The 27,033-nt window shown below is 41.4% G+C and overlaps 1 protein-coding gene across 2 annotated transcripts in view; it reads right to left on the bottom strand.

The window, feature by feature from the left end:
- CFAP92 (cilia and flagella associated protein 92 (putative)) overlaps positions 1–27,033 on the bottom strand; it is a 67,137-nt gene that overhangs the window by 35,585 nt on the left and 4,519 nt on the right. The window contains exons 3-7 of one of the 2 annotated variants that reach the window (XM_044252900.1): positions 26,423–26,554; positions 25,439–25,514; positions 24,001–24,116; positions 19,889–20,035; positions 15,718–15,902 (exon numbers count right to left, since the gene is read on the bottom strand). In XM_044252900.1, the coding sequence (XP_044108835.1) occupies positions 15,718–15,902; positions 19,889–20,035; positions 24,001–24,116; positions 25,439–25,514; positions 26,423–26,554 (656 nt within the window). The remainder of the gene's footprint in view (positions 1–15,717; positions 15,903–19,888; positions 20,036–24,000; positions 24,117–25,438; positions 25,515–26,422; positions 26,555–27,033) is intronic. The other variant, XM_044252901.1, reaches the window with a different exon arrangement.

Below are 27,033 nucleotides of genomic sequence, written 5' to 3'. Positions count from 1 at the left end.
CTGAAAAAGCATTTGACAAAGTACAGCATCCTTTCTTGATCAAAACTCTTCATAACGTAGGCATAGGGAGTACATACCTCAATATCAAAGCCATCTATGAAAAACCCACAATGGCTATCATTCTCAATGGAGAAAAACTGAGAGCTTTTCCCCTAAGGTCAGGAACACAGCAGGGATGTCCATTATCACCACTGCTATTCCACATAGTACTAGAAGTCCTAGCCTCAGCAATCAGGCAACAAAAAGAAATAAAAGGCATCCAAATCAGCAAAGACGAAGTCAAACTCTCACTCTTTGCAGATGATATGATATTTTATGTGGAAAACCCAAGAGACTCCACTCCAAAAGTGCTAAAATTCATACAGGAATTCAGTAAAGTGTCAGGACATAAAATCAATGCACAGAAATCAGTTGTATTTCTGTACACCAGCAACAAGACAGAAGAAAAAGAAATTAAGGAGTTGATCCCATTTACAATTGCACCCCAAACCATAACATAACCTGGGAATAAACCTAACCAAAGAGGCAAAGAATCTGTACTCAAAAAACTATAAAGTGCTCATGAAAGAAATGGAGGAAGACACAAAGAAATGGAAAAATGCTCCATGCTCATGGATGGGAAGAATAAATATTGTGAAAATCTCTGTGTCACCTAAAGCAATCTACATATTTAATGCAATCCCTACCAAAATACTGTTAATTTTTTTCAAAGAAATGGAACAAATAATCCTAAAATTGGTATGGAACTAGAAAAGACCCCAAATAGCCAGGGGAATGTTGAAAAAGAAAGCCAAAGTTGGTGGTATCACTATTCCAGACTTCAAGCTCTACTACAAAGCTGTAATAATCAAGACAGTATGGTACTGGCACAAAGACAGACACATAGATCAATGGAACAGAATAGAGAGCCCAGAAATAGACCCTCAACTCTATGGTTAACTGATCTTTGACAAAGCAGGAAAGAACATCCAACAGAAAAAAGTCTCATCAACAAATGGTATTGGGAAAACTGGACAGCCACATGCTGAAAAATGAAATTGGACCATTTCCTTATACCACACACAAAGATAGAGTCAAATGGATGAAAGATCTCAATGTGAGACAGGAACCCATCAAAATCCTTGAGGAGAACACAGGCAGCAACCTCTTCTTCCTCTTCTTCCTAGAAACATCGCCAAAGACAAGGGAAGCAAGGGCAAAAATGAACTATTGGGACTTAATCAAGATCAAAATCTTTTGCATGACAAAGGAAACAGTTAACAAAACTGAAGGGCAGCTGACAGAATGGAAGAAGATATTCACAAATGACATATCAGATAAAGGGCTAGTATCCAAAATCTATAAAGGTCTATAAAGAATTTATTACACTTGGGGCACCTGGGTGGCTCAGTGGGTTAAGCCTCTGCCTTCGGCTCAGGTCATGATCTCAGGGTCCTGGGATCGAGCCCTGCATCGGGCTCTCTGCTCAGTGGGGAGCGTGCTTCTTCCACCTTCTCTGTCTGCCTCTCTGCCTACTTCTGATCTCTGTCTGTCAAATAAACAAATAAAATCTTAAAAAAAAAAAAAAAGAGGGCGCCTGGGTGGCTCAGTGGGTTAAGCCGCTGCCTTCGGCTCAGGTCGTGATCTCAGGGTCCTGGGATCGAGTCCCGCATCGGGCTCTCTGCTCGGCAGGGAGCCTGCTTCCCTCTCTCTCTCTCTCTGCCTGCCTCTCCGTCAACTTGTGATTTCTCTCTGTTAAATAAATAAATAAAATCTTTAAAAAAAGAAAAGAATTTATTACACTCAACACCCAAAGAACAAATAATCCAATCAAGAAATGGGCAGAGGACATGAACAGACATTTCTGCAAAGAAGACACCCAGATGGCCAACAGACACATGAAAAAGGGCTCCATATCACTAGGCATCAGGGAAATACAAATCAAAACCACAATGAGATACCACCTCACACCAGTCAGAATGGCTAAAATTAACAAGTCAGGAAATGACAGATGCTGGCGAGGATGTGGAGAAAGGGGAACCCTCCTACACTCTTGCTGGGAATGCAAGCTGGTGCAGCCACTCTGGAAAACAGCATGAAGTTTGCTCAAAAAGTTGAAAATAGAACTACCCTATGACCCAGCAATTGCACTACTGGGTATTTACCCTAAAGATACAAATGTAGTGATCCAAAGGGGCACATACATCCGTATGTTTATAGCAGCAATGTCTACAATAGCCAAACTATGGAAAGAACCTAGATGTTTATCAACAGATGAATGGATAAAGAAGATGTGGTATATATATACAATGGAATACTATACAGCCATCAAAAGAAATGAAATACTACCAGTTGCAAAAACATGGATGGAACTAGAGGGTATTATGCTGAGCAAAATAAGCCAAGGAGAGAAAGACAATTATCATACAGTCTCTCTGATATGAGGAATTTGAGAGGCAGGGTGGGGAGTTGTGGGGAGTAGGGAATGAAAAAAATGAAACAAGATGGGATTTGGAGGGAGACTCTTAATCTCATGAAACAAACTGAGGGCTGCCAGGGGGTGAGGGGGTAGGGGTATGGGGTAGGGATATGAGGTGGTAGGGTTGGGTTATGGACATTAGGGAGGGTATGTGCTATGTTGAGTGCTGTGAAATGTGTAAGCCTGATGATTCACAGACCTGTACCCCTGGGGCAAATGACATATTATATGTTTATAAAAATAATTTTAAAAAAACACAGCCACAGGAGGTAAATTGGAAATTACAGCTTGACCCTATATAAGACTATTATCTAACAAAACAAAAAGCCAACATTCTCCATAGGATCTAAACAAGACTCAGGGACTCACAACTTTAATATTTAAAATGTCTAACATATAACCCAAAATTACTTGACATATGAAGAACAGGGAATGCTGACCAGTTATCAAGGGGAGAGACAACCAACAGAAGCCAACTCTGAAATGACTGGAATACTGGAATTCTCTGATGAAAACTTTAAGACAATTATAAACATTCTCCAATAAGTAACTGAGCATTCTTGAAACAAATGGAATATAGCCAGTCTCAGCAAATGGAAACTATAATGAAGAACCAAAGGGAAATTTTATAACTGAAAAATATAATACCTGAAATTAAAAATTCACTGGATGATCCAAAGAACAAAATGGAGATGGCAGAGGAATGAATAAGTGAAGTTGAGTATAGATCAATATAAAGTATGCAATATGAGTGGTGCCTGGGTAGCACAGTTGGTTAAGTGTCTGACTCTTGGTTTCAGCTCAGGTTGTGATCTCAGGGTCATGAGATTGAGCCCCATGTCAGGCTCTGTGCTTAGCACAGAGTCTGCTAGAGACTATCTCTCCCTCTTCTTCTACCCTCACCTTCCAGCACACACACATTTCCTTCCCTCTCTCTCTCAAATAAATATTTTCTTAAAAAAGAAAGTGTGTAATCTGAACACACAGAGAAAAAAACATTGAAAATTAAAAGTAAATTGAGCCCCAGGGACCTGTGGGACAATATAAAAATGTCTAATAGTTGTACCATCAGAGTTCCAGAAGAAGAAAAGAAATTTGTAGAAAAGATATTTGAGGAGGCTGGGAAGATGGCAGAGTAGGAGGACCCTAACTGTGCCTCTTCCCATGGGTACAACTAGATAACATTCACTTCAGTGTAAATAACACAGAAAATGATCTGAAGATGGGCAGAACAAACTCTAAAACTAAAGGTAGAGAAGAGACCACATCAAAGAAGGTAGGAAGGAGAAAGAGAGAGTTTTGGAGCAAGATGGACACCATCCGTGGTGAGGAAGGAGCCAGTGGTACAGAGAAGAGCAAAAAACAGATTTAAACACTGGGGAACTCACAAGGGGAAGACAAGTCCCCATAACATTTGGCATTGAAAGCAAGAGGGGCCAAATTTCATAGGTTCTTACAACCTGTGGGACTTAAAGCCTGGAATCTTAAAAATCAGCAGGCTTAGCCCTAAGAGAGCCTGGAAGGCATTAGGAAGAAGAGTCCTTGTCCCTAAAGAAGACAACAAGACAAACAACCCACGCAGATACAGCCTAGAAACAGCAGTTTAGAAAATACCATGGTTGTGGGAGGGGGGAGCAGATGGGAGTCAGTGTGATTTACTCATCTCAAAGCATGTCCAAGAGGCAGGATCACTGGGAGACCCCTCCAGAAACAAAGGATCTGGCAGACACAATTTACTTCCCCTACCCTCCAGCATAAACCTACAGTGGGAACCAGTGCACCACTGACAGTCACTATCTAACTTGCTTACACCAAGTCCTCTGTCCCACCCCCTGCACTTTGGCAGATCTGCCTTCCCCCTCATGCTTGCCTCAGTACCCACACTGCAGGGCCCCTCTCCCAGAAAACTGGCGCAAACCCCACCAACACCTCATCTCCTGACCTGGGTATTTTGCTGGGTCTCAGTTCAAGTGGCAGCAGCTGTGTTGGCAGGTTTCATTGCACAAGCAGCTAGTGTACACCTAGTTAAAATGCACCCTACCCCTGCTGGGAACCAAATATTGCCCATAAGAGGCAAGGGGAGGCTCTGTAGACAACTGGACTGAAATAAGGAGGGGGGGAGCAGGACTCAACAGCAAGACCTAGGCAACACACACAGGAGACATTCCCTGGAAGGGCCAGGTCCTGGGCAACAGACACTGCACTGTGGGGCACTACAAGACCTCTTTTTCATAAGGCCATTACCTTCAAGAGCAGGAGAAGTAGTTGACTTTCCTAATGGAGAGAAACAGACATTGAGAGTTAGAAAAATTAAGGAGACAAAGAAATATGTCCAAATGAAAGAATAGGACCAAACCACAGCATGAGAACTAAGTGAAATGAATAAAAGTAATATACCTGACAGAATTTAAAGTAATGGGGTGCCTGGGTGGCTCAGTGGGTTAAGCCGCTGCCTTCGGCTCAGGTCATGATCTCAGGGTTCTGGGATCAAGTCCCGCATCGGGCTCTCTGCTCAGCAGGGAGCCTGCTTCCTCCTCTCTCTCTCTGCCTGCCTCTTTGCCTACTTGTGCTTTCTCTCTGTCAAAATAAATTAATAAAAATCTTTTTTTAAAAAAAGAATTTAAAGTAATGATCATAAAGATACTCACTGGATTTGAGTAAATAGTGGAGGACATAAGCGAGATCCTTGACAAGGAGAGAAAGAAGAATCAATCAGAGATGAAGAACACAATAAATTTAAAATACATTTGGTGGAATTAAGAAAAAGCTAGATGAAGCAGTGGAATGAATTAATGACCTGAAAGACAGTAATGGAAAGTTACCAAGATGAGGAAATGAGACCAAAAAAGTTATGCAAATTGAGAACTCAGTGACCACATAATAACATTTGCATTATAGGGATCCCAGAAAAAGAGAGAGAAAGGGGGTCAGAAAATTTATTTGAAGAAATAATAGCTGAAACTATCCCTAATCTGGTGAAGGAAACAGATATCCAGATCCAGGAGGCATAGAGACATCCCCAAAAATCAACCCAAGGAGGCCCATACAAAGACACATAGTAATTAAAATGGCTGAAGTAGTAATAAAGAAAAAAACTTTAAAGCACCAAGAGAAAAAGAAGACAGTTACAGACAAGGGAAACCCCATGAGGCTGTCAGCAAATTTTTCAGCAGAAATTTTGCAGACCAGAAGAGACCAGCAAGATATCTTCAAAGTGCTGAAAAGCAAAAATCTGCAGCCAAGAATACTCTATCCAGCAAGTCTGTCATTCAGAAAAGAAGGAGAAATACAGTTTCTCAAACAAAAACTAAAGGAGTTTCACAACCACTGAATAAGCCCTGCAAGAAATATTAAAGGGAACTCTTCAAATGGAAAGAACACAAGTGAGTATGAAAAGTAAAAAAACACAAAGGGTTAAAAATAAGCATTTCTGTAAATATCAGTCAAAGGGATTCATAAAATAAAAGGATATAAAATATGACACCATAGGACACTAAAGCATGGAGGGGAGGGGTACGGAGTAAAGAATGGGTTCAAACTTAAGCAACCATCAACTTAATATAAACTGTTATACGAACATAATGGTAACCACAAATCAAAACCATTAATAAATATGCAAAGAATAAAGAGAAAGAAACCCAAATATATCACTAAAAAAATTATCAAACCATGAAAGAGAGAAAGATAAAAAAGAATCAGGGAAAATCTTCAGAAACAACTACAAAAGATGTAATAAAAATGCAATAAATACAGAATCATCAATGCAAAAGTCTCAATGTAGACCTAAAGATACCTGCAGATTGAAAGTAAGGGGGTGGAGAAATATCTATCATGCAAATGGATTTCAAAAGAAAGCTGAAGTAACAATACCTACACTGGATAAAATAGACTTTAAAACAAAGACTGTAATAAGAGAAAAAGGACACTATATAATCATAAAGCAGACAGCCCTGCAAAAAGATTTAACAGCTGTAAATATTTATGCATCTAACATGGGAGTACCCAGACACATAAAATAGTTAATAACAAACATAAAGGAACTAATTGATAATAATGAATTAATAGTAGGGAATTTTAACACCTCATCTTACATTGATGTAAAGATCAACTAAACCAAAAATCAGCAAGGAAACAATGACTTTGAATGACACACCGTACCAGATGGGTCCAACAGATACGTTCAGCACATTCCATCCTAGGGTCAACTGGGTAGCTCAGTCAGTTAAGTGTCTGCCTTCAGTTCAGATCATGATGTAGGGTCCTGGGATTGAGCCCCACTTGGGGCTCCCTGCTCAGTGGGAAGCCTGCTTCTCCCTCTCCATCTGCCCCTTAGCCCCCACCCATGCCCTATCTTAAACAGATAAATAAAATCTTAAAAAAAAAAAAAAGAGAACATTCCATCTTAAAACAGCAGAATACGCATTTTTTTCAAGTGCATGCACAACATTCTCCAGAATAGATCACATGTTAGGCCACAAAACAAGCCTCAACAAATTCAAGAACATCAAAGTCATACCATGCATCTTTTCTGACCACAATGCTATAAAACTAGAAGGCAATTACAAGAAGAAACCCGGAAAGACCACAAATACGTGGAGGTTAAATAACGTGCCACTGAACAATGAATGAGTCATCCAGGAAATTAAAGAAGAAATTTAAAAAGTACATGGGAACAAATGAAAACAAAAATGCAAAGTTCAAACCTTTGTGAACTTTGCAAATAGCAAAAATGACATAGCAAAAATGACTGCTATGTCTATAACAATGCAGACCAATCTCAAGAAGTGAGAAAAATCTCAACAACCTAACCTTACACCTAAAGGAGCTAGAAAAAGAACAACAAACCAAAGCTAAAGCCAGCAGAAGGGAGGATATAATAAAAGATTAGAGCAGCGAAAAAAAATGATATAGAAACTAAAAAAAAAAAAGATTAATGAAGCCAGTTTTTCAAAAATAATCAATAAAATTGATAAGCCCCTAGCCAGACTTATCAACATAAGAGAGAGAAAGGACATAATCAAATAAAGTCATATATAAGGGAGGGGAGATGATAACCAACACCACAGAAATACAAACAAGTATAAGATAATATTGTGAAAACTATATGCCAACAAATTGGAGAACCTAGAAGAAATGGATAAATTCCTAGAAACATAAGCTACCAAAAATGAATCAGGAAGAAAGAGAAAATTTAGACAAATGATTTATCAGCAAAGAAACTGAGCCAGTAATCACCAAACTCCCAACAAACAAAAGTCCAGGACCATTTGCTTCATAGGCAAATTCTACCAGACACTTAAAGAAGAGTTAATACTTATTTTTCTCAAACTATTTCAAAGAATAGAAAAGAAAAGAAAACTTCCCAATTCATTCTATGAGGCCAGCTTACCTGGTACCAAAACCAAATAAAGATACCACAGGAAAAGAGAACTACAGGCCAATATCGCTGATGAATACAGAATGCAAAAATCCTCAACAAAATAATAGCAAACCAAATCCAACAATACATTAAAAAAGTCATTCACCACAATCAAGCAGGATTTACTCCTGGGTGGTAAGGGTGGTTCAAAATTTGCAAATTAATCAACGTGATACATACACCAATGAGAGAAATGATTAAGAACCATATGATCATTTCAATGGATACAGAAAAATCATTTAACAAAGTACAACATTTACTCATGATAAAAACCCTCCACAAAGTACATTTACAGGGGACATACCTCAATATAATAAAGGCCTTATATGAAAAACCCTCAGCTAATATCATTCTCAATGGTGAAAACCCGAGAGTCTTTCCCCTAAGGTCAGGAACAGACAAATATGTCCACTCTCACCACTTATATTCAACATAGTCCTGGAAGTCCTAGCCAAACAGACAACAAAAAGAAATAAACAGACAACAAAAAGAAATAAAAAGCATCCAAATCTGTAAGGAAGAAGTAAAACTTTCACTATTTACAAACAGACAACAAAAAGAACGTTAACAAAAAGAAATAAACATAACATTAAAAAAGAACATAACAAAAAGAAATAAACAGACAACAAAAAGAAATAAAAAGCATCCAAACCTGTAAGGAAGAAGTAAAACTTTCACTATTTACAGATGACATGATACAATATATAGAAAACCTGAAAGACTCCACCAAAAAATCCCTGCTAGAACTGCTAAAGTCAGGAGACAGAGAAATATGTCCAGATATAAAACCGGATATAAAAGGATATGAAGGATATAAAACCAATGTAAAGAAATCCATAGGGGCATCTGGGTGGCTCAGTGGGTTAAGCTGCTGCCTTTGGCTTGGGTCATGATCTCAGGGTCCTGGGATTGAGCCCCAAATTGGGCTCTCTGCTCAGGGGGGAGCGTGCTTCCCTCTCTTTCTCTCTCTCTGCCTGCCTCTCTGCCTACTTGTGATCTCTCTCTGTCAAATAAATAAATAAAATCTAAAATGTAAAAAAAAGAAATCCATTGCATTTCCATACACTAATAATGAAGCAACAGAAAGTGAAATTAACAATCCCATTTACAATTACACCAAAAACAATAAAATATCTAAGAAAAAACTTAACCAAAGAGATAAAAGCCTTATATTCTGAAAACTATAAAAACATTGGTAAAAAAAAAAAAATCCAAGATAACCCAAAGACATGGAAAGACATTTCATGCTCATGGACTGGAAGAACAAATACTGTTAAAATGTTTATACTATCCAAAGCAAACCACACATTTAATGCAATCCCTAACAAAATGCCAATCACATTTTTCACATAACTAGAACAAACAATCCTAAAATTTGTATGAAACAATAAAAGACATCAAATAGCCAAAGCAATTTTGAAAAAGCAAAGGAAAGCAGGAGGCATCAGAATTCTAGACTTTGAGTTTTATTACAAAGCTATAGTAATCAAAACAATATTGTACTGGCATAAAAACAGATACACAGATCAATACACAGATACACCAACAACTATATGGCCAATCTTTGACAAAGCACACAAGAATATCCAATGGAAAAAGACAGTCTGTCAACCAATTGTGTTGGGAAAACAGGACAGCTACATGCAAAAGAATGAGACTGGATCACTTTCTTACACCACAAACAAAAACAAAACCAAAATGGATTAAAGACCTAAATGTGACACTTGAAACCATAAAAATCCTAGATGAGAATAAGGCAGTAACTTTTTAACATTGGTTGCAGCAACTTTTTTCTAAATATGTCTCCTGATGCATGGGAAACAAAAGCAAAAATTAACTCTTGGGACTACATTTTAAAAAAACAAACTTCTGCATGAGGAAGGAAACAATTAACAAAACTAAAAGGCAACCTGTGGAATGAGAGAAGATATTTGCAAATGATATAATGGATAAAATTACCCAAAATATATAAAGAACTTATACAACTCAACACCCCCCACCAAAAATAATCCAGTTTAGAAATGAGGAGAAGACACGAACAGACATTGTCAGTATGGCTAAAAATCAGTGGTGTCTGGGTGGCTCAGTCAGTTAAGCATCTGACTCTTTATTTCAGCTCATGTCATGATCTCAGGGTTGTGAGACTGAATCACATGTCAGGCGCCACCTTGAACATGAACTCTGCTTAAGATTCTCTCTCTCCTTCTCCCTCTGCCCTTCCCCACATACTCACACACTCCCCACCCCACCCCAAAAAAAGAATGGCTAAAATAAAAAACACAAGAAACGATGGGTGTTAGTGAGGATGTGGAAAAAGAGGAACCCTCTTGCACTATGGGTAGGAATGCAAACTGGTGCAGCCACTCTGGAAAACAAAATGGAGGTTCCTCAAAAAGTTAAAAATAGAACTACCCTATGACCAAGCAAGTGCACTACTAGATATTATCCAAAGAATTAAAAAAGAAAAACTAATTCAAAGGGATACATACACTCTGATGTTTATAGCAGCATTATCTACAATAGTCAAATTATGGAAGCAGCACAAGTGTCCATTGATAGATGGATGGGTAAAGAAGATGTGGTAATATACATACAATGGAATATTATTCAGCCATAAAAAATGAAATCTTGCCATTTGCAACAACATGAATGGAACCAGAGAGTACAATGCTAAGCGAAATAGTCAGAGAAAGATAAATACTATATGATTTCACTCATATGTGGAATTTAAGAAACAAAACAAATGAGCAAAGCAAAAAATAGAAAGTCAATGCAAGAAACAGAATCTTAACTTCCAAGGACAAATTGATGGTTCCTAAAGGGGAGGTGAGGGGGATGGGTGAAACAGGTAGTGGGGATTAAGGAGTGCATTTGACATGATGAGTACCAAGTGATTAAAATAAAAACAAAATATATCTACACCTAGGGGCACTGGCTGGCTCAGTTAGTGAAGCATGCAACTCTTAATCATGGGGCTTTAAGTTCAAGTTCCACATTAGGTACAGAAATGACTTAAATATAAAATCTAAAAAATTTTTTAAAATGTACATGTATATCTATATACCTATAGGCTTCTTATTCAGGACCACAATGAAATAAACACACTTTTTCCTATTTTTCCTGCTAAGTACAGATGCTTTCAACTCTGGGCTTTATATATAAAACAAACATAACGAGACTCAGAAGGATGGAGAGATGAAGGTTAAGGACTGTGATGAATTCTCTGGGGTTTCTACTTGCTTCATACATTCTAGACTAAGTGCTGGAGAAGACAGAAACTCAGAAACGTTAATGGGATTTGGGGGGGGGAAATCCCCCCGAAGTCTGCTCTCTCCAGCCAAAGAAACAAGAATGGGGCAGCTTAGTGAGCCAGAGAACATTCAGGCAAACACCATGAAGGAAACCAGCCCCAACCCACTCCCATAAGCAAAGTCAAACGGGAAACCCAGATTTCCACCCTTGTCTGACTGTAGCAATTCCCGTCACTTGGGTGGCATGAGAAAAGATCAAGTGGGGAGTCGAGGATTTCATCCCTGCCCAGCAGTAACAGGGCATCAAGGGAGGCAGAGTGGAGGCCAAAATCGTGCCTCACCATCCAGTACTTATGTGGCCTCTGCACCACTGTGGTGGTTAGCCAAGGTCATGTGCGAAGCATGTAGTAGCAAGGCTCTCTGACCCTAGGGCATGGTTGTTGGCTGGCGAACCTGGACTACCACCTCCACCTGACAGGAATAAGACAGCATTCCCCTTCTTCCACTGGCAGAAGATTTAAAACATAAGACTTAAATAGGATCCAGGGTCTCATAACTTAATATCTAATATGTCCAGGATATAATTTAAAAATCATTTATCATAGCAAGAACCAGAGAAATCCCATCTTAAATGAGTAATGACAATCAACAGATGCTAACACCAAACTGACACATCTTGGAATTGTTTGGAATTTTAAAGCAAGCATGAACATGATTTAAAACAAGTATGAACATGATTGAATCAAATGAAAAAAATTTAAAGTCTCATCAAAGAAATAGAAGATAAAAGAAGAACTAAATGGAAATTTTAGAATTGAAAAATACAATACCTAAAAATTTAAAACTCAGTGAATGGGCTTAATAACAGAATGGAAGGGGTAGAGAAAAGACTTGGTGAACTTGAAAATAAAACAATATAAATTACCCGGCCTGAAGAACATAGAGGAAGACAGACAGGGGCCTGTGGGATGTAACAGTGAATTAACATTCATGACACTGGAGTCATGAGAGCAGAAAAAGGGTAGTGCTAGAAGGTACTTCAAGAAATAATGGTGGGGCACCTGGGTGGCTCAGTCAGTTAAGCATCTGACTCTTGATTTCACCTCAGGTCATGATCTCAGGGTCCTGGGATCAAGCCCTGTGTCCGGCTCCACGCTCAGCAAGGAGTCTGCTTTGCTCCCTGTCTCTCTCCCTCTGCCCCCCTCTCCTGCTCTCTTTAAAATAAATGAATAAATAAAATCTTTTCTTTAAAGAAATAATGGCTAAAATTTCCCAAATTTTGCAAAAGACATAAACTTAAGTTTAGGAAAACTGAGTGAACCCAACAGGATAAATCCCGAAAAAATCCACACCAAGACATCAGAGTCAAGCTTTCAAAAACCAGAGACAAAGAAAAAAAAAACTTGAAAGCTGCAAGAGATAAGTGCCACCCAGCACAATGGGAAAGAATAATTCAAATGATAGTTGATCTTTCATAAAAAAACCATAGAGGTCAAAAGGAAGTGGCACAACTTTTTTCAAATGCTGAAGAAAAAGAAATGTCAACCCCAAATTCTAAATCAAGTGAAGCTATCATTTAGGAATAGAGGAGAAATAAAGACATCTCAAAGAAAAACTACAGAGAATTTGTTGTCATAACATCTACCCTAAAAGAATGACTAAAGGAAGTTCTTGAAACAGAAATAATTTAAAAAGCAAAAAAAAAAAAAAAAAATGGAAATCTTGGAACATCAGAAAGGAAAAACAGAACATTAGAAAGAGCACATTTTTTTCCCAATTTATTTATTTTCAGAAAAACAGTATTCATTATTTTTTCAACACACCCAGTACTCCATGCAAGCTGTGCCCTCTATAATACCCACCACCTGGCACCCCAACCTCCCACCCCCCCCGCCACTTCAAACCCCTCAGACTGTTTTTCAGAGTCCATAGTCTCTCATGGTTCATCTCCCCTTCCAATTTACCCAAAAGCACATACCCTCCCCAATGTCCATAATCCTACCCCCCTTCTCCCAACCCCCCTCCCCCCAGCAACCCACAGTTTGTTTCGTGAGATTAAGAGTCACTTATGGTTTGTCTCCCTCCCTATCCCATCTTGTTTCATGGATTCTTAGAAAGAGCACATTTTTTTTAAAAGATTTTTATTTATCTATTTGACAGAGAGAGATCACAAGTAGACAGAGAGGCAGGCAGAGAGAGAGAGGAAGGGAAGCAGGCTCCCCGCTGAGCACAGAGCCCGATGTGGGACTCGATCCCAGGACCCTGAGATCATGACCTGAGCCGAAGGCAGCGGCTTAACACACTGAGCCACCCAGGCGCCCCAGAAAGAGCACATTTATAGGTAAATACAATACTCTTTCCTTCTCCTCTTGAGTTTTCTAAATTACATTTGACCATTGAAGCAAAAAGTCAAACATCTTGAAGTGGTTCTCAGTCTATATAGAGGAAATATTTAAGACAATTATAAATGAGATAGGGTAAACAGATTTGGAGGAAGGTAAGGTTTCTATACTTCACTCAAACTGGAAAGATGTTGACACCAGTAGGCTGTGATAAGTTATGTATGCATAATATAATTTCTGGAGCAACCACTAAAAACCTATACATTCAAAAATACTACAGAGAAATCAAAATAGAATTCTAAAAAGTTTCAAAGAACACACAGGAACACAGGAAAAAGAAAACAAAGAAACAAAAGAAACAGAAAATAGAAAATTAATATTAAAATGGCAGACTTAAGCTCTAAAATATCAATAATTGCACTAAATGTAAATGGTCCTAAAAAACAATTAAAAGTAAATAAAAAATGGCTTCGCTAAATGCAAGGGCATTATGCTGAATGGGGAAGGGGAGCCAATCTCAAAAGGTCTCATACTGGATGTTTCCATTTATATAACTGTCCATTTCCTAGGACTGCCATAATAAATTACCATGAACTCGGTGGCTTAGTATAACAGAATTTCTTTTTTTTTTTTTTAAGATTTTATTTATTTATTTGACAGAGAGAGATCACAAGTGGGCAGAGAGGCAGGCAGAGAGAGAGAGAGGAGGAAGCAGGCTCCCTGCCGAGCAGAGAGCCCGATGCGGGACTCGATCCCAGGACCCTGAGATCATGACCTGAGTCGAAGGCAGCGGCTTAACCCACTGAGCCACCCAGGCGCCCAGTATAACAGAATTTCATTGTCTCATGGTTCTGGAGGCTTTAAGTGCAAAATCATGATGTCAGCAAAGCCATGTTCCCTCAGAGGGTGCTAAGGGAGCATCTTTCCTTGCCTCTTCCAGCTTCTGGTAGCCCCCAGACATTTCCTGGCTTGTGACAACATAAGTCTACTCATTACATAGCATTCTCTCTACATCTCTTCATTTAGTCTTCCTTCTGTCTGTGTCAGTTTCTACATCCAAATTTCCTTTTTTCATAAGGACATTGGTCATACTGGATTCTGATGACCTCATTTTAACAAGATTAACTCTATAAAGACCCAATTTCTAAATAAAGTCACATTCTGAGTCACTGGAAGTTAAGTGTTCAACATACCTTTCTGAGGGAACACAATTCAATCCGCAGCAATGACATTCTCAAATTGACAAAATTATAAAGATGGAAAACATATTAGTGCTTAGGGATAATGCAAGGTTACAAAGCAGTTGTGACTATAAAAGGGGAGCATGAGAGGTCTTTGTGGTGATGGAATAGTTCTGTATCTTAAGTGCAGTGACAATTACATAAATCCATGCATGTGATAAAATGGCAGAGAACTACACACACACATTTATCAATATTCTGACTTTGATATTATACTGTTGTTACATAAGACATAGCCACTGGGGGGAAAAAACAGGCAAAGGGTAATTTCTCTGGATTTTTATTTCAAAATGGAAGTATAATATATGGATATGGATATGCCCACACTAAGACACCTAATCAAGCAGTTTTTGAAAACAGAAAGAAGATTCTACTGCTTTGAGAAAAGAAAAAAAGCTCATCCAAAGGTTCAACATGGAACATAAAACATAATGCCTTCAAAACTGAAGAAAAATGAGAATTCTCTACCCAGTTAAACTATTAATCAAGAGTAAGGGTAGAATAAAGATATTTCCAGACACATGAGACCTCAAAACAAGTATCTCTCATTAACCTTTCCTCAAGAAGCTACAGGAAAATGTGTTCCAGCAAAACCAGACAGCAAACAAAGCAAAAGGAAGACAGAATCCAGGAGACAAGGATCCCATCAGAAGAAGAAGAAGGAAACTCCCAGGGTAAATATCAGTGCTAAACCCAGTTCGTTCAAAATGAGTGAGCATCTACGTGAGCACTGCTCCTGTCTCTATGAAGCCTGGGGACTCTTCTGATGGGAGGCTCACTACCTGCACTGGAAAGACATCTGTGGTGTAGTGGGGAGACACTGAGAGTTAGTAGCTCCTAAACCCAGGAACCTGATCTCTCATATCTCGTTGTGAGAGCCTAAATGGTGAAATAGGGATGATAATACATCTCACAGCAGGCCATTGTGGGGAATTAGAGATGACATGTAATGGGCAACCGGATGGGAAAAAGAGCTCTCCAACCAATTTTTCTGACACAATCTTACCTCTAGTTCATGGAAGGGAACAGGTTGTGATGGAAGGCAGGAAACACACTTTATCTTTATGGTCAAGGGATTTAAGTCCTGCTTTTGCTCCTCAGTCATGATAGGACCTTCTGTTTTTAAAGTCAAAAAACAATCTAAAATGCTGGCAGACTTCCCCCTACCACGACTCACAATAGTTTGCCATCCTGGAGGGGGCAGAAGGGAAATACAGACAGTGTTAGACTGTGGCTCTTGACAGCTCCAAGACAAGTACAGAGGGATCAGGCAACCTGAGATAAATTATAACCAAGAGAAGAAAACCAAAAAAAAAAACCCAAAAAACAACAATTAGCAAACACCTACTGTCAGCACATTCTATGTGGTTTTCTCAAACTGAGGTCCCATAAGCTCCCTAAGAGAATTTAATTGTTGTGATTTAATCTTGATGGCCATCTTGTAATTTAAGCATTTCCTGAATCATCTATAGGGATACCGATGCTTAGGTGGGACCCTCAAGCAATCGGATTTACTGGGTCTGGGATGCAGCCTCCACTCTAGGGTTTTTAAAAGCTCTCCAGGCAGGACACGAGGGTGGCTCAGTGGGTTAAGCATCTACCTTCAGCTCAGGTCATGATTCCAGGGTCCTGGGATAGAGCCCCGCGTCGGGCTCCTTGCCTAGCAGGGAGCCTGCAGCATCCCCCTGCTTGTGCTGTCTCTCCCTCTCTGACAAATAAATAAAAAAATCTTTACAAATAATAAATAAAACTAAATACAATTTAAAATGCAGTTCCTTCATCACAGGAGTCACATTTCAAATGCCTAGTACATGTGTAGCTATGAGCTACCGGACCAGACCACACATCTCTGGAGCATTTCCATCACCACAGAAAGCTCTTCTGGGTGGTGCTGCTTCAGGCAATGACTTTAGAAGAGAAGACGTTCGAGAGCATGGAATGCCAGGGTCTCTGTCGTGGCGGCCGGTGGTGCTGCTTTAACGGGTGTGGTCCAAGCGGAGAAGCGCAGCTCCAGACGTAGAACACAACTGGTACGACAGAGCTGGACTGAGCACAGCACACTTCTGGGTAGGGCCGTGTTGCAGGAGTGCAACTAGGGAAAAGGGCGGGTAAACGGAGCCACTGTGTGGGGCACACATAGCTGGGAGAATCTTTTTCGCGTGAAAGGGGTCCATACCAGGAGGAGAAATAATGAATGGTGTTGGGGGTTGGGGAGGGGTCAAATCTTCCATTGTGCAAGCAGAGAGGCCTAGGCGCACACCATAGTCACGTGACCTACAAGTCAGAGGCTCTGTGGGGCTTCCTTTCTTCATATGGGCAGAGATTCCACTGTGCTTAGGGTGATTAAGACGGTATATGTACGCGGAGGGGCTGGGAACGCCACCCAGCATGTAGTGGGCACGCAGAAAGACCAGCTCTGCTCCTTTCACAAGGTTTGTAAATGTATTTCTAGGGCACACGAAAGCCCAGTCGCTCACACTCTGAAAGAGGTTCCCTTCCAAAACAAGTTATGGGCCCCGGGTGTGTGGCTGAGCCCACCGGTGTGACCATGGGGCCATGTGCACCTGCTGGGGACAGCTCTCAGGGCTCCCACGGCTTTCTCTTCAACAGAGCTGACTCGTCAAGGCCATAACTAATCATGACTTGTATTCTAGAACTCTGTAAACCTTTTTGTGAAAAAGACTGCCCAGTATGGAAGAAATCTCCACCACCCATGTGCACTCGAACCGCCATTCAGTGAGGGAGGGCTCAGCCATAATTCCAGGGTAGGGTTTCACAACTTCAAAACCACAGATACTCGGGGACAGAGAATTCTCGGCTGTGGGGACAATCCACTGCTTTATGGAACAGCAGCATCCCTCCGCTCCCATCTGTGACAACCAAAAAACCTCCTCATATGACCAAATGTCCCCCTAGGGGCACAAGTGCCCACACTGAGAACCCCTGCTCTGGAGTAAGAGAAGAGGAGCCTGGGAACAGACCCCGCAATCGGGGTTCATCTACACCGGCCAGACCTCAGTGTGCATTAAAGTCCTGGGTCCTCTAACAGCCCTGTGTGGCAGCTTCCATCTCTGCTTTCTAGACAGAGAAGCTGGGATCCAGAAATGTTCAGAAAGCATCCCAGGTCTCTCAGCTAAGAAGTGTGGAATGCATGTCCAAACCAGTCCTGCCTGGCAACACTTGGCCCCTCCACTATGCAACAAAAATCAAGAGATCACTCCACAGTCCTTTTAGAATCGTAATGGATTACTGGCCAACCAATATTCACCACTAAGGGATGCAAAGCCTAGGGCCTAATTCGAAATCAAAGATGATGAGCAAAAATTACCATGCTGGTTTTAGAATGATCTTATGCTGTTATTTTATGGCAAAAACAAACATCCAGTTGGCCTGCCGAGCCAAGGCCCTTCTTAGCTAAAGACCATAAACCGTGATATCGGTATAAGGAAGGAAGGATTGTCTTTCTTTCTTGCTGGAGGCCCAGCACCCTGTATCCAGCCCACCCAAATGTTCTGACAGAAGTGGCTCCAATTCGGTAACCTCTCTGAGTCCTACTATGTGCAAATTTATGCACCTTATCTCACGTGACCCTTACTGCAGCCCTCCGGGGTAGAAATCCTCCCCCCATTCTACAGATGAAGATATGGAGCTGAAGGACTCAGAGGAAGTGGTCAACTTGCTGGGTAGTGGCTGAGCCAAGATTCAAAGTCTGTTTGTCACTGGTGCTCTTGGAATCACTGAACCATTACAGGGCCGTGACGGCACAGTTTGGGAGTGGGGGGGCCAGCAGACACCTCTGGGCTTCACCCTGCTGGAAAAAGTCACGCCAGGCTGTTTGAGACCATCTGAGCTTCTCCTTCCTCCCATAGCAAAATTAGGAAGCAAAATCAACCTCGATACAAAGTCAACAGGTCACCCAGAGCTCACCCACCTCTAGGCACCAGTTTCTCTTGGGGATTCAGCCCACAAGGTATGCCCCAGAGATGTGTGCCCTGAGCAGGAGCTTGAAACCGCGGTGTGGAGGCCAGCTCTTCCTGGACCACAGCCTGAGGGGGGTAAGCATCTCTGAAAACTCACTTCTCTAGAAAAGACTCCATTGCTCCAGGAAAACTAAGACAGCCTGAATTCAAGGCCCAATTTCAGGTGAAAGCTGATTTTCAAAAATCCATTTAAAAAGGAAAACTGAAAAGTTAATGGTATTTCCTCAAAAACGTATTGCTGTCAATACAAGAGCTAGTGAGCATTCGATTTTCCTGGCACCTGTGTAACGTTTATGGGGTAAACCGCAAGCCACTGCAAGGGTTTGGGCCGGCTCAAGACAGTAGCCTAAATTTCTGCAGATTGGCCAGTAGAGGGCGCACATTCACCCTAATAGCCAACCACAATCCCCCTTACATTCCACCCCCCCCCCACCAACCATGAAATAAACTGGAAACTATTTTCTCTGAAAAGAAAGAGGGTTACCCCCCCCCATATTACTATTTTAAAAACAAAGTCATGTAATTTTACCCAAAATACATGGTGAGCTTTCCATTATCAAGACCTAGGGATATAACACGCATACCTACTTATTATTTGTCCAACTGTAGATAACCTAGTTTCCAAATTGTGATCAATCTTACAGAGCAAGGGAACGGAACCCCAGTTCTGCCCCTGAGCTATGTGATCCCAAGTGAATTGCTTTGCCTTCTCCAAGTTTTGGTTCCTCACAGAACCAAGCGCGGGCACCCCGACAGCACTCCTGCAAGCTTACTGGGAGGCTCAGAGTTTGCGATGAGCAGTAAAGGACCAGAGGGAAACACTGGTGCCTTCCCCTCTTTCCTCTACTAGATGCTTTCAGAAACATCTGCAAGAAAGTGCTTACAAAAAGCAGCATCTTATTTCGCAAACAAAATTAGCACAATTACTCTCACCAGTTTCTTCAGAATCAGGCGTGAGTTCAAACCCTGACGTTGCCCCTACTTGCTAGGTGATCTCGAACAATACATCTGACCTCTCTGTGCCTCCTTGTCCTCCTCTGTACAACAGAGAAGCTTACCTCCACTTCACTGAAGTGACTGTGGGCATGAAGCTAGGTGGCAGAACAAAGGCTTGGTCAATGCGGGCACCCTGTTTATGGACATTCTAGCCACATGGGACAAAACAACCAAGACCTGCTGGGACCAGGGGTCGCCCACCTGCGAGGAGTGGCATCACCGCCAGCTCGGTGGAGAAGGTACCATGCTTCCAATCTCCTTCCATCTTGAGGTCAGTTTCCTCCTCTGTTTGAGATTTCTTCCCTCTCTTCTGGCTCTTCTTTCTCCCCTCTGAGTCTTTCCTTTTAACTGTGAAATCAAAGGAAGGAAACAAGCGTTCCAAGGAGGTCATATCCAAGCTCCCGTATGTGAATGCATACGTGCTACAGAGACTCAAAGAGGTTCTGGAAGACCCTGGAAAGCGGAGGTCATCCTTTATGCTACCACCCTTCCCCAGCAACCAGAAGAAGTGTTTACATGTAGATGACAAAGTGGTTGTCAGTTACATGCAGGAAGAACATGAGGGCCATCCTGATCTCCCAGCCGGTCATCCCGAGAACATGGGCAGAGGGGGCCGAGGTTGGATGAAGAGCAACATCACCACATACCAAACTCCTCCCCCAAGTCAGCTCTTAACCACAGTGTAGGGCTGAGGTTTGGGCTTTGAAGTCAGACCACCAAGGTTCTGGAACCACATCTCCCCTTCCTTAACCATCCTGAGCCTCAGTCACCTCACCTATAGAATGGGGACAGTACTGCCTACCTTGTAGGGTGTTGAAAAGAGTAAATGAGCAAAGGTACATAAAATATTCAGCTCTGTGCCAAGCTCAGATGCAGGGGTGGGGGAGGAGACAATAAGACATATATATATCTATGGTAATTAAAGCCATGAGCTATTTGTTCCATGATACAAAGACCAATGGAACAGACTACAGAAAGCCCAGAAATACACTGCACACATAGGGGACTTAACAGATGCCGGGGTGGCATTTCAGATCAATGAGAAAGGACGGACTAGTCAATTAATTATACTTTCCATCTGGAGGCTAATAAAATTATAGGGCACCTCATGCCATAGGCAAAATGAAAGGCAGACTAATGGTGGAAAACAAAAAACTTCAAACTAATTAGAAGAATACACAGGAGACTCTACTGATGTCCAGATGAGGAAGGATTTCTTAAACATCACGGAAAGTACAAACTGGAAAGGAATAGTTACATAACTGGTGTGCAAAACCAGCACACATAGAGTAAATGGGTAATTTACAGACCCCAGCCTATGGTGTGTATAGGGTGTGTAAGTGATCACACATAATCATCAGAAGATGTAAAGAATAAAGCTTCTGAATCCATAAGAAAAAAATGTAAAACCTAGAGTTGCCTACGTGGCTCAGGCAGTTAGGCATCTGCCTTCAGCTCGGGTCATGATCTTGGGATCCCGGGACCAAGTTCTAAGCCCCCTACTGCTGAGGAGGGAGTCTGTTTCTCCCGCTCCCTCAAATTTCTCCCTTTCTCTCAAATAAATAAATAAGATCTTTAAGAGAAAAGCTTAGAACTCAATAGAAAGGGGTGCCTGGGTGGCTCGGTGGGTTAAGCCTCTACCTTCAGCTCAAGTTATGATCTCAGGGTCCTGGGATCAAGCCCCACGTCCGGCTCTCTGCTCAGCAGGGAGCCTGCTTCCCCCTTTTCTCTCTCTGCCTGCCTCTCTGCCTACTTGTAATCTCTGTCAAATAAATAAGTAAATCCTTCAAAAAAGAAAAAGAAAAAGAAAAGTAAGCCAAGAAGCAGGAATAGCCAAATTACATAAGATTATAACCAAATAAGCATAGGAGATGCTTTCGAGTTCACAAGGAATCAGGAAGTAAGCCCCTGACCATGCCAAGCATGACTGATAACGGAAAAGCTGGAATTCTCAGGACTTCTGTCAGGAGGGCACATAGGTACAACCCAGAGAATAAAAACCAGCAATACCTCCTGAGGGGTCGAGGTGCGTTTCCCATGCCCTTTGACCCCACTGGGCAAATGCCCTAGGCTCTGTAGCACAGACACACAGAGACCTGCATAAGGATGATCGCTATCACTGTGTTGGTGACGGTGGGAAATTGGAGATGACTCAAATGTCTCTCAGTGAGGAGTCCATGGGTGTAGGAATGCACAGCCCTCCAATGGGGCCCTTTATAGAATTTACAAGGAAGGAGTTGGACTTACACATGTGGACACAAATAAACCTCAAAAGTTAAGCTGAATGCAAAGAGCCAGTTGCAAGAAGATAGGTACAGTATGAAGGCATTTCTGTAACTCATAAAAACAAAAATCAATACAACATTGAATGTGTCAGAAAGAATGGGGTGGAAGGGGGCACCTGGGTGGCTCAGTGGGTTTAAAGCCTCTGCCTTTGGCTCAGGTCATGATCCCAGGGTCCTGGGATCGAGCCCCGAATCAGGCTCTCTGCTCAGCGGGGAGCCTGCTTCCCCCCCTCTCTCTCTGTCTGCCTCTCTGCCTACTTGTGATCTCTGTCAAATAAATAAATAAAATCTTAAAAAAAAAAAAAAAAAAGAATGGGGTGGCAGGAAAGGGTCACACCAATTTCTATGTAGGATAGGGAATGCTTTTTAAAAAAGATTTTTATTTATTTATTTGAGAGAGAGAGAGAGAGATAAAGCACAAGTGCAGGAGAGGGAGAAGTGGACAGCCAACTGAGCAGGGAGCCCTACATGGGGCTCAGTCCCAGGACCCTGGGATCACCACCTCAGCCAAAGGCAGATGCTTAACCAATGGAGCCACCCAGGCACCCCCTAGGGGATGCTTCTTAAAAGCACAAGATGCAAAGGAGTCTACATGTAAACTTCTTTTTCTCAAAAAGAAAGAAGGAAGGGAGGATGGGAGGGCTGGAGGGAGAAAGGATGAGAGGGAAATAGGAATAAAGGAAGGAAAGAAACAAAGGAAGAAAGAAAGAAGGAGAAAGAGCAAGAAAAATGAAGGAAATGTGGCAAAATCTCAACGCCTAAATTGTACATACATCGTATTTGTTGGTGTTCTCTTCTATTTTTTTTTTTTTTTCAAAATAAAAAGATGGTTTGAAAATCTCATTCAAATGCTTAAAGAATATTTTTAAAAGGTGAGGCTATTTAATCTGGAAAAGAGAAAACTTTCCAAAGAGCTGACACTGTTCCAATATGAAAGCGTGGACTAGTCTTCTAGGGCCTTAAAAAGGGAATGTGAGCAACTGTGTTTCCAATGCCTGGCAGAGAGCCCGCCTGGAGCAGTCACTTCTCTCTGCAGCTTCAGAATGTTGAACTCGAACAAGGAAAAGCGGACTTAATGGATAAAGAGTTAAGGAAATGATTTGTACCAATTACAGCTGTATAAACAGGAAGTGAGCCATCCCAGGAGGCAGCAAGTGCACCAGTTCTAGAATATTCCACCTCATACAGGAAACCTAACTGCTGGCTGAAAAACTGGTGAAGAGAACAAGGTTAAGAAGGAAGAGGTCAGGGCACCTGGGTGGCTCAGTCATTAAGTGTCTGCCTTTGGCTCAGATCATGATCCCGGGGTCCTGGGATCGAGCCTCATATCGGGCTCCCTGCTCGGCAGGGAGCCTGCTTCTCTCTCTCCCACTCCCCCTGCTTCCGTATCCTCTCTCACTGTGTCTCTCTGTGTCACATAAGTAAATAAATCTTTTTTAAAAAAAAGAAGAAGGAGAAGGAAGAGGTCAATGTAGTAGCTTCTGAGGACCCTCGCCTCTTGGTCTGTCACCAAGACTACAGATTTCGCATGAGTGGTTCCTGCAACCTGGAATGCAATTGCCCTCGTTCTACCATAAGAAGCGAAGAACTTCTTATCTTCTGAGAGTCCTTCTATAAAGCTGACTCTTTGTTTCTTCAACATACCTACCTACACTTACCACAGCATCTATCACATAGGAATGCAGTTATTTATTTGAAAGTCTACAGTCAACTTTAGAGATTTTATTTCCATGCTCCCCGCGTTCATGACATCATGAGTCAGGAGTGTGGAAGCATTGGCAGGAGTGGGAAAGGCTGTTGTGCAAATGGGTGGAATGATGCAGGTAAATGAATGGGAGAAGGTGGGTTGGAATGGCTGGATGGGGTGAGACAATGGGTAAGTTGAAAGGGTATATAGTGTTTTCTTACTTTCAAGTAACATGTGGTCACATATCAACAATCTTTCTGAGGTATTCTGAATTTGAAATATTTCATAATGCTTCTAAGTCTAGTTATATTATAAAATTCCAAAATCCCATCTTAACTTACTTTGAAATTTTTGCTTTTCTAACATGTTTGTTAAGCTGTTAAATGATGATCTCTCATGATGATCTTCTCCTTCCATCTCCATGCCGACTGCTGTTCCCAAAGAAAGAGCTGTTTCTCTAGAAAATTCACGGAGAGAAAAATAAATGAAGGTGAAAAAAAGCAGGGACCAGACCGAAGAATCTATTTACTGGACCAATCTGGAGCAGATTTTTATTGTATTTATTTATTTTAGACTTTATTTATTTATTTGTCAGAGAGAAAGAGAGTACAAATAGGGGAAGCAGCACTCAGAGGGAGAAGCAGGCTCCCTGCTGAGCAAGGAGCCTGATGTGGGACTTGATCCCAGGACTCTGGGATCAGGACCTGAGCCAAAGGCAGATGCTTAACTGACTGTGCCACCCAGATGTCCCACGAGCAGATTTTTTTTTTTTCCATGAGCAGATTTTTTAAAAATGACATTGCATTCCTCTAACCAAAGCTTCTTAAATTTCAATGTGCATATGAATCACCTGGAAATGCTGTTAAAGAAAATGCTGGTATGGTTCAATAAGCCTGGGGTGGACCTGACAGTCCACATTTCTAACAAGTTCCCAGTCATGCTGATGCTGTTGCTCTGCAGACCGCACTCGTATTATCAATTTCTAACTAGAAATATTATGGAAAATAATATATTTTTATAAAAGCAGTCAAAACTCTAATATATCCAGGAATTCATTTGCAGGAATTATCCAACATCTATAGGAAGAAATTTTTTTGAACTCTATTAGAAATCATAAAGGAGGAGCTGAATTAGGTGAAAAGATATACCATGATCATGGATGGGAGAGCCTCAGAATGTAAAAATGTCAGTTCTTCTCAAATTAATGCATCAATTCAACACAAAAAACAATTTTTTAGAAGTCAAGATTTTTTAATTACACAGTTTCTTGGTTCTCCCCATCCCACTCTCCCAAGCCTCCAGCTGGGCCTCCTTTCAACCTTTGGACCTCCAAGGCATCCAAGGAATCTCCAGATCCTTCTTAGGCTCTAAGAGCAATTGCACTCGTAGCAGGAAAGGCTGTGGACTTGGTAGTCTGAAGTCCTAGAGTCCTGGCTTTACCAACACTCCCAAGATCCCAAGAATTCCAGTTTTAAATCTTTGAGCAAATCACTAACCACTCTGTTATGTTATGAAGAAAACGGAAACAGTAATAATACCATCTCTCAGAGTGACCATGATGAGAATTGAGGTAAACCAACATGTGCAAAAGCACAGGGCATATCTGCGCTCATAAACACAAGCATTCCTTTCTCTGTTCCTTTAATTTCACCTGGATTGCATGAGCTCCGACTTAGCTAAGTTACTAAAAATCCACATGACTCTCGGTGAGACACTGTACGGTTTATGCAAGAGGGAGTTCCACTCCCAATCGCTGAAATAGCATGGTTCCATCCTTACCGAACTGTGGAAAGTTCTTCCATTCTGAGTACCTTCTCATCTCCCTCGGGGATCTTGGGAAAAGTTTCAAACTCCGCTGGGTGAGAATATGATAATATTTATTAGCAAATGGACTTCCTGGTCCATTCTAGTTCCTTAAGAAATGAGGGTCCTTTACCCATTTTGTAATGGCAGTCACCAAGCAGCGGTGAGCATAAAAAGGCTGGTTAATAATAAATGAGTAAATGAATGAATGCACAGACTAAAGAGGATTATTTGGACAAATGGAGGCGTGAGGAAGCCACCAATTTCTTATATAACACCCCATGGTGGGTGAAATAAAAAAGGAAAAAAAAGTCACTATTCAGTTGTCTAATTCAGCACTGTTTACATCAGAGAATACTGAAAACACTCCCAAGATCCCTACGTCCCCATCTACAGAGAATCTTACAATGTCACCAGCAGATGAAAAATTATGGACTCCACAAATGGAGTTTATGCAGTTCTTCAGTAAATAGGTTCTTAAGTAAATAGGAAAGTGCATGTAGGTACATATTCATCTCAGAATACAAAGGTATGTATCCAGAACAACCCTATCTATGTAAAAAAAAAAAACTTACAACAAAGGTATTTTCCATAACATAATAACCAAAATATTATAATGTTTGTTCCTGGTGATAGAACTATAGATTGTTTTCCCTGCTTGTTTTATATTTTTCCACAGTCGCTGACTTTTCTAAAAGCAAACCACACACATGTAACTTCTACGGTTAGAAAAGTTTTGGAAGTCATTAAATAAAAATTAAACAAAGAAGAAGGACCAACCGCAAAAAGTGATTCCTGCACTGAGAGCAGTGATGCCTTCCAGAATGAACCAGCACCAGCAGGAGTTGCTGATACAAAGGAAGGATACTAGTGTACATGCACGACACCAGCGACACCCACCTATCCCCTTCCCTGCCATTGACTTCCCCCAGCTTGTCCACAAAGGTCATCTCCACTCACCACGCAAAGACTTGATGTGTTTTCCTGCTTTTTCTGCTTTATCTCGTGCATCTTCCTGGTTCCACTCCTCTTTGATGTGGGGGGCCTGTGCAGACAATCTTCTCTGATTTAAAACCAAACTTCTCACTTCTTCTAGAAGACAGGAGAAGAACCATTGACTCAAACCAATCAGAAATACTTACGGAACACCTTCTACCTGTATGGCACTCTCCTAGGGCTATAGACGGAACAGGCAGATAACAGAGGCAGGGCCCCTGCCCTGCAGGAGCAGACGCCTAGGCACTGCTTCAGAATGCCAGGAAACCCAAACCTTAGCTGGCAATGGCTTCTTCCAAACAAGACCATTAAGTACTTGACATGCGTCCTTCCATTTGACCATGGTGCTTCACGTGAAGGAAGGCACTCCCACTTCCCCTATTTTACAGGTGGGGAGTATGACACTTATGTAATTTTCCTATGGTCAGAGAACTGGTACTTACTGAGCCAGAACTACCCCCCAGGGCTCCTTGAAGCCAGCTAGGGAGAGGAGCCCTCTCTCCTTCATTCTATCAATACAGGACTCCGTATGCTTGTAGCAGTAACCAACACGGGAGGAATAATGAATGCAGATA

Source organism: Neovison vison, chromosome 6 (genome assembly GCF_020171115.1).
Source record: "Neovison vison isolate M4711 chromosome 6, ASM_NN_V1, whole genome shotgun sequence".
Lineage (NCBI taxonomy): Eukaryota > Metazoa > Chordata > Mammalia > Carnivora > Mustelidae > Neogale > Neogale vison.
Note: the sequence above shows the minus strand (reverse complement) of the source record. Positions and strands in the feature narration are given on the sequence as shown.